The sequence below is a fragment of the Natrix helvetica genome (assembly GCF_964273705.1).
Source record: "Natrix helvetica genome assembly, chromosome: 11".
Lineage (NCBI taxonomy): Eukaryota > Metazoa > Chordata > Lepidosauria > Squamata > Natricidae > Natrix > Natrix helvetica.
In genome coordinates this window covers 12695659-12703333 of record NC_138562.1, presented here as the reverse complement: position 1 = coordinate 12703333, position 7675 = coordinate 12695659, and the positions used below count along the sequence as shown (strand labels likewise).

General features: G+C 49.4%; 1 protein-coding gene across 1 annotated transcript in view; it reads left to right on the top strand.

Moving 5' to 3' along the window:
* The first annotated feature begins 3485 nt into the window (after nt 1-3485).
* APLN (apelin) overlaps nt 3486-7675 on the top strand; it is a 12920-nt gene continuing 8730 nt past the window's right edge. Inside the window, exon 1 of the mRNA XM_081964333.1 lies at nt 3486-3676. Within this exon, the coding sequence (XP_081820459.1) occupies nt 3607-3676 (70 nt within the window). The 5' untranslated portion in view covers nt 3486-3606. The remainder of the gene's footprint in view (nt 3677-7675) is intronic.

Sequence of the window (7675 nt, the reverse complement as noted above, 5' to 3'; positions counted from 1 at the left end):
AAATCTCAGCTTCACTGATGGCAGCTTTTCCCCCCAACAGAACAGAACAGCAGAGTTGGAAGGGACCTTGGAGATCTTCTAGTCCAACCTCCTGCTTAGGCAGGAAACCTATACCATTTCAGAAAATGGTTATCCAATCTCTTCTTAAAAACTTCAATTGTTGCAGCACCTAGCAATAGCAACAGCACTTAGCTGTTTTACTGGTTTACAGTGCTTTACAGCCCTCTCTAAGTGGTTTACAGAGTCAGCATCTTGTCCCCAACAATTTGGGTCCTCATTTTACCCCCCTTGAAAGGATGCAAGGCTGAGTCAACCTTGAGCCTGGTGAGATTCGAACTGCCAAACTGCAGTCAGCTGGCAGTCAACGGCACCTACAACTTCTGGTGGCAAGTTGTTCCACTGCTTCATTGTTCTCACTGTCAAGAAATTCCTCCTTATTTCTTGGTTGCTTCTCTCCTTGATTAGTTTCCACCCATTGCTTCTCGTTCTGCCTTCAGGGGCTTTGAAGAATAGCTTGACTCCCTCTTCTTTGGGGCAGCCCCTGAGAGATTGGAACGCTGCTATCAAGTCACCCCGTCCCCATGTTAAGTGGCACCCACAACCAACAAAAAAAGGCTGCAAGTCCCTAACCTGATGATAGGAAGAATTGAAAAGATGGCAACCCATTGATTACAACTAGATATAGGAAGATGACGAGAGTCCTGAATTTTACAGGGCATCTGTGCCCGTCTGTTGGCTCCTTGCCATCTTCTCCAGGGGCAATTTTCTCTCTTCCAAGCAGAGCAACTGATGTGGTTAAACTGAAGAACACTAGTAAGAGAAAGAACTTTGTAGTTGTGCAAATGGAAACCCAGATTCCCCAAATGCAACCCCTTTGTGTCTTACTCAAGGCTGTTGAGGAGGACTAAGCCATTTGTCTGCGATGGTATAAGGGGATGGACTAGAAGACCTCCGAGGTCCCTTCCGGCCCTAGAATTCGATGACTTGACCGGTTGAGTTTGGCAGGACTCCAATGTTGAAATACAAGGGTGGGAAGGTTTTTTTTTTCTTAAGTGCTGGGTCTTTTCCTGGTTGAACCCAAAGCAACAGCTACAAAGAGAAAAAAAGACGAACAAGATGCTGTCGATAAATATTAGAATGTGCAGAAATGGATAGGCTGACATTAAAGATAAAAGAAAAAGAAGATACAGAGTATTTTCGAAAATGGGACTTATTTTATAAATGGTTGGATAACAGAGGTAAAACTTAGGACCAGGGAAAAGTATTATTATGCAAGCTAACTGATCCAGACAATGCACTGTTCACAGAACACTCCTGAATGAAAATGCATGAATAATGCTGTCAAAAAAAGCTAGTTATCTTTACTCCCATTCCAGGGTCTGTAGAGATTCTCAGTCATCCAGGTCACAGTTGTCTCAAAGGTGCTTTTTTTTCAGGGGGCAACTGGACTTCCTTGATTTTTTTTCTTTGAAGAGGTTTTGCTTCTCACTCAAGAAGCTTCTTCAGCTCTGGCAACATCCCCACTAGATCCTGTCAGAGCCAAGGAAGCTTCTTGGATGAGAAGCAAAACCTCTTCAAAGAAAAAAGAACCAACCAAACAAGAAAATCCCATTCCAGGACTGATACAGATTAACAGAGTTGGAGGAGGACCTTGTAAGTCATCTAGTCCAACCCCCGCCACCGCCCAAGCAGGAGATCCTTCACAATTTCTGACAGACAGCAGTGCCGTCTCTTCTTGAAAGCTTCCAGTGATGAAGCTCCCACAATTCCTGAAGGCAACTTCCGTTGCATTGGTTGGCGTTCTCACTGTCAGAAAATTCCTCCTTATTTCCAGGTTGAATCTCTTCCTTGCACGGTTTCCATCCATTATTCCTTGTCTGGCCTTCAGGTGCTTTGGAAAATAACTACATCCCTTCCTCTCTGTGGCAGCCCCTCAAATATAGGAAGATTGCTCTCATGTCTCCCCTGATCCTTCTCTTCACTAGTCAGCCATGCCCAGTTCCTGCAACCGTTCATTGTAGGTTTTAGCTGATTCATCCCAGGAAAATAACCCCCCACATTTTGATCTGTCTGGCTCATCTTCGTTGAAAACAGTTTGTTTCTCCTATGTAGTGAGTTGTCGGCAGCACGTTTCTGCACTGGATTGCTGCAGAAGACTTCTTTCACCTTTCCTCCAGTAACTCAAGGCAGGAGATAATGCTTGTCGACTTCCCTTTTTACTTCACAACAACCCTGTGAGGCAGGGTCATCCCGAGGGGCCAAAGGCTTGGCTGAAGTGAGTGTTGGGAGCGGATTGATGATTTCGATCTTGGGCTTTGTTAGAAACCGACAAGGAAGAATGGATGGAAACTGAACAAGGAGAGATTCAACCTAGACATAAGGAGGAACTTTCTGACAGTGAGAACAATCAACCCAGTGGAACAGAAGTTGCCTTCGGAAGTTGTGGGAGCTTCATCCCTGGAAGCTTTCAAGAAGAGACTGGACTGCCCTCTGTCAGAAATGGTGTAGGGTCTCCTGCTTGGGTGGGGTTGGACTAGACGACCTACAAGGTCCCTTCCAACTCTGTTAATCTGTAATCCCAACTGGATCCAGTGATAAGAAAACATAACAGCTGCGGGCATCTTGTTTTCCCAGGCTAGGGAAAAAGCTCCATTGTTTCTCGCTGGTGCTTGGCCTGATCCAACAATCTGCAAAGGCTTTCTCTGCCTGTGTTGTGATTTGTTTAAACAACAACAACAACAACCACCACCACCAAATCACCACAACCTGTAGAGTGTGCTCTGCCCCTTTGGAGGTAAAGACAGAGGGCAGGTCTTTGCATGGGGCAAAGGGTCCATGCTTAAGCCCCGTACACCAGCCTGGGGGGGGACGGATGGTCTCTAGGGAAGCCTGGGGCGGGGCGGGGGGGGGGGCTCCAGGGGATGACGGAGGGGGCAAAGGAGACTGACCCAGCCCACTAAGACCCTCTTGACCTGAAACTACCGTTGGGGACTCACCTCTCAACAGGTGAGAAGGTTCCTGGCATAGAGAGGCTGCATAGAGAGGGGGGGGTGCATGAAGTGAAAAAAAGGGGTAGGTAGGCATGGCTTGGAGAAGAGTTTGGAAAAACGGAGAACTAAAAAGAATTGTCCCAAATCTTAGGAAAACTGTCCACCTGGAGCCAGGAAGCGCCCCTGAATGAGCAGATCTAAAGAGCGGCGTGTGTGTGTGTGTGTGTGTGTGTGTGTCTTAGCAATGAGAAGGAGGGGGGGCGCGATTCTGGCGGGCGCGATCCGATCCGATCCCTCTTGGCCGGGGTCCCGCTTCGGTGGGTGGTTGCCAGGGCCGTCGAGAGGGACTTCTCGCCTGGCGGGGGGGCGTCCCTGGCGGGGGCGGGAGGCGCCGCCGTGCGAGCGGGTGGGCGGGAGGGTGGGAGGAGGGCTGGGGGGGCGTGGAGGCAGCCACATGACCGGGCGGGCCGCCTCCAGGCTCCGCTCGGCTACAAATGCAGCCTGGCGGCGGCTGGAGCCACCAACCAACCGCCTTCGCTCGCTTCCTTGCCTTGCCTTGGCTTGGCGCTGCAACTGCTGCTGGCGCGGGCATTGCCGTGGCGGCGGCGTGGGCGCGATGGGCGTGCGGCGCTGGTTGCTGGCGCTGCTGCTGCTGCTGTGCCTGGCGCTCGGCTCGGCCTCCAGAGGTGGGTGGCTCGTGCCAGGCTGGTGTGTGTATGTGTGTGTGTGTGTGAGAGAGTGAGAGTGAGTGAGAGAGCGTGTGCATGTGTGTACTGTCGCGCTGCCCTCGGGGCCATTGCCCAGGGATGGGGGATTGTGCCAGGCGCGCCTCCACTCCTCCTGGGGTCAACCTCTGGCTGGCTGGGGCAGGGACGGGACGGTGGATGGGTGGGTGGGAGGGAGGGAGGGTAGCCTTACCAGCGCCTGATCCAGCCGGCTTGCCCCCAGCCAAGGCAGCGCCGGACGACGCCTGTTAGCCCCAGCCCCGGCCAGCCGCTCGCTCCTCTCCTCCCCTCTCCCGGTCCCGCGAAGGGCAAAAGGGAGCCCGGGAGAGACTGGCTGGGAGGGAAGGAAAGAGAGGGAGGGAGCCGTGCCGCTTCCAGCCTCTCTTTCATGGTCTAGCTCTAGGCTCTCCTGCTTGAGCACAGGGGGCTGGACTAGAGGATCTCCAAGGTCCCTTCTGTCCCGCAGAGGGCAAAGGGGAGCCCGGGAGAGCCTGGGTGGGAAGGAAGGAAGGAAGGAGGGAGGGAGCCGTCCCGCTTCCAACACCCTCTTTGATGGTCTAGCTCTAGGCTCTCCTGCTTGAGCCAGGGGGCTGGACTAGAGGACCTCCAAGGCCCCTTCCAGCTTATTCTCTAATAAGAAGTTGCTGGTTTCAAAAGGGCCCATTGGCTGGAGATCTCTCGCTTGGAGAGGAGGAGGAGGGGGAGGGCGACCTGTTGAATGCCTGCCTTTCTAGGGATTCGGGAAGGGAGCGGGCGAGGACAGGTTTTTGGAAAGGGGAGAGAACGCGGACTCCGAGCGGGCGGCGGGGACTCCAGCAAGACACCTGCGGCGCAGCCAGGTAACGGGGGAAGACCTTTCCGGAGGGAGGCGCGGCGCCGGCCCATCGGAGCAGGACACGTCCCTCTCTTGGCGATGGGGCCAGGGAGAGGGCGGCTCTCCCCCCGCGGCTCTCCTCCGGGGGCCTTGCAGCTGGAGGACAGCTCCGCCGAGCCTTCACAACAGATTGCGGGATAAGGGGAAGGCCCGGCAGGCCTGGAGGGTCGGGTGAGTGGGAAAGGGTGCCTCTGAGCCTGTGCAGAGCACGCTTGGCACCTTCCATCCACGCGCGCGTTGTGGAGGAGAAAGCGAGGCTTCTCCTTCCCTGTTTCGCTTTTGTGACCTTCACGCCGCCGTCCGGCTCTCTTCTCCGACCTTTTCGATCCCTCCCTCTCCCGCCCATGCCATGTTTGGGATCCTCGGCGATCCTTTTTGCCAGGCGCTGCAACAGAAGTAGCAGCGGCAGCGGCAGCGATAGCGATGGAGAGAAAGAAACACCCCCCTCTTCCGAAGAGAAAAGCTGGAAAGTTTTTTTTGGGGGGTCACACACGCAACCCTTCGGTGTGTGTGTGTCTGTGTGTGCCCTTTTCCTCCCCTGGCTCCTGTCACTCAAGTTTGAGGATCGCAAGCTGGCATGCGGAACGCATCGCAATCCGTCACTGAATGTACCCCCCTGTGTCGGATTTCATATGTGCTGCGTAAAGACGCCGTTAGAATCTCACCCATTCCAGTGGATCACCGTGGATTTTTCAGGTTGACCCAGTTTGGACTGTCTGATGTTAGCTTTGTTAAAAAGGCAGCTAGGATTTCACCTGGGCAGGTGACTCTCTTTTCTCCAAACTCTTTATGTTTCTCCACTCAGCCTGAATCCAAATCCATCTTCCATTGATAGAGAGATAGAGAGATAGAGAGGGAGAAAGGGGAGAGAGAGAGAGAGAGAGAGAGAGAGAGAGAGAGAGAGAGAGAGAGAGAGAAGGACAGATAGATAGATAGACAGATAAATAGATAGAAAGATAGACATACAGAAAGAAAGATAGAATGAGATAGATAGATAGATAGATAGATAGATGATAGATAGATAGATAGATAGATGATTGATAGATAGATGGTAGATAGATGGTAGATAGATAGATAGATAGATAGAGATAGAAAGAGATAGTCAGACAGATAGATAGAACGAGATAAAGACAGACAGACAGAAAGATAGGTAGACAGAGATAAATAGATAGAAAGAGATGGAGACATACAGAAAGATAGATAGAAAGAATGAGATAGATAGATAGATAGATGATAGATAGATAGATAGATAGATAGATAGATAGATAGATAGATGATAGATAGATAGATGATAGAATTTTTTATTGGCCAAGTGTGATTCGACACACAAGGAATTTGTCTTTGGTGCAGATGCTCTCAGTGTACATAAAAAGACAAGATACATTCGTCAAGAATCATAAGGTACAACACTTAATGACAGCCATAGGGTACAAATAAGCACTCAGGAAACAATCAATATCAATATAAATCATGATACAAGCAACAAAGTTACAGTCCTGCAGTCATAAGTGGGAGGAGATGGGCGATAGGAACGATGAGAAGACTAATAGTAATAGTAATGCAGCCTTAGTGAATAGTTTGACAGTGGTGAGGGAATTAGTTTTTTAGCAGAGTGATGGCATTCTGGAAAAAACCGTTCTTGTGTCTTCTTGTCTTGGTGTGCAGTGTCCTATAGTGTCATTTTGAGGGTAGAGGTTGAAACAATTTATGTCCAGGATGCGAGGGGTCTGTAGATGTTTTCACAGCCCTCTTTTTTGACTCATGCAGTATACAGGTCCTCAGTGGAAGGCAGATAGGCAGTCATTGTTTTTTCTGCAGTTCTAATTTTCCTCTGAAGTCTGTATCTGTCTTGTTGGGTTGCAGAACCAAACCAGACAGTTATAGAGTGCAGATGACAGACTCAATAATTCCAGTTACAGTTTAGCATTGGGGGATGGGGGTGGGGGATGGGCAGTGAGAAATTATCAGAATTGGCACACTTGAAGATTTCAAACCCTTGCTTGAAGTTGGCTTAAAGTCCCAGCCGGTTCCCAGTGGAACCCATTTTCCTAGAGTGGATGAAATATTATTCAATTAATATAGAATTCTTTATTCATTATATATATATATATATATATATATATATATATATATATATATATATATATGTGTGTGTGTGTGTGTGTGTGTGTGTGTGTGTGTGTGTGTGTGTGTGTGTGTGTGTGTATTTAATTAAAGATATCATTGGAGATTTCTGCTTTTGTCTGGCGGGGTCTTGCGATGGTAGGAAATATTAACAATACGAGATTTTTATTTATTTCTTAATGTTAAATTAAGATAAGATAATACGATCTGGGCTGTGCATGGGAGAAAGGGAAGGGCAAATTATGTTAGAATGAAATAGCCCCATAGCTGATGCGTAATGGATTATTTAAGAATCTTTGTGCCAGCACTTTGCAGTAGGCTCAAAACAATCTTGATAACTTCGTATGTCAGAGCTGGAATCAAAGTGCAGTGTTTTACTTAGTGGGCTGCTTTTCTTAATGACCAAATGGCTGGTCTCAGTTGTCATTAAAGAAGAACTATCTGTATTACGACTCCTACATGGCAAACGTGGAAGTGAATGAATAGTAGAAGTGAGAATTGAACTGGGGACTGGCCTGGTTGCTGTATTCCTGCAAGGGCTTTGTTGTTGTTAGTTGTGAAGTCGTGTCCGACCCATCGCAACCCCATGGACAACGTTCCTCCAGGCCTTCCTGTCCTCTGCCATCCTCTGGAGTCCATTTAAACTGACGCCTACTGCTTCAGTGACTCCATCCAGCCACCTAATTCTCTGTTGTCTCCTTCTTCTTTTGCCCACCATCTTTCCCAGCATTAGGCTCTCTTCTCCAGTGAGTCCTTCCTTCTCAAGGGCTTTACCTGGGTGTAAATCCCATCAGTTGTAGTAATTTGTTAATACTGTTTTCTATGTTTCCCCCCCCCTCCCGGGATAGCATCCTTTCTGCTCTATCTCGCTTGTTTGCTATTGGCTGGCACAGTAACGGGGAGGCAGGGGGTGAATGTTATTTGGGAGGAGAAGCGTGCTGGTGAAGACATCTTGAAAAAGG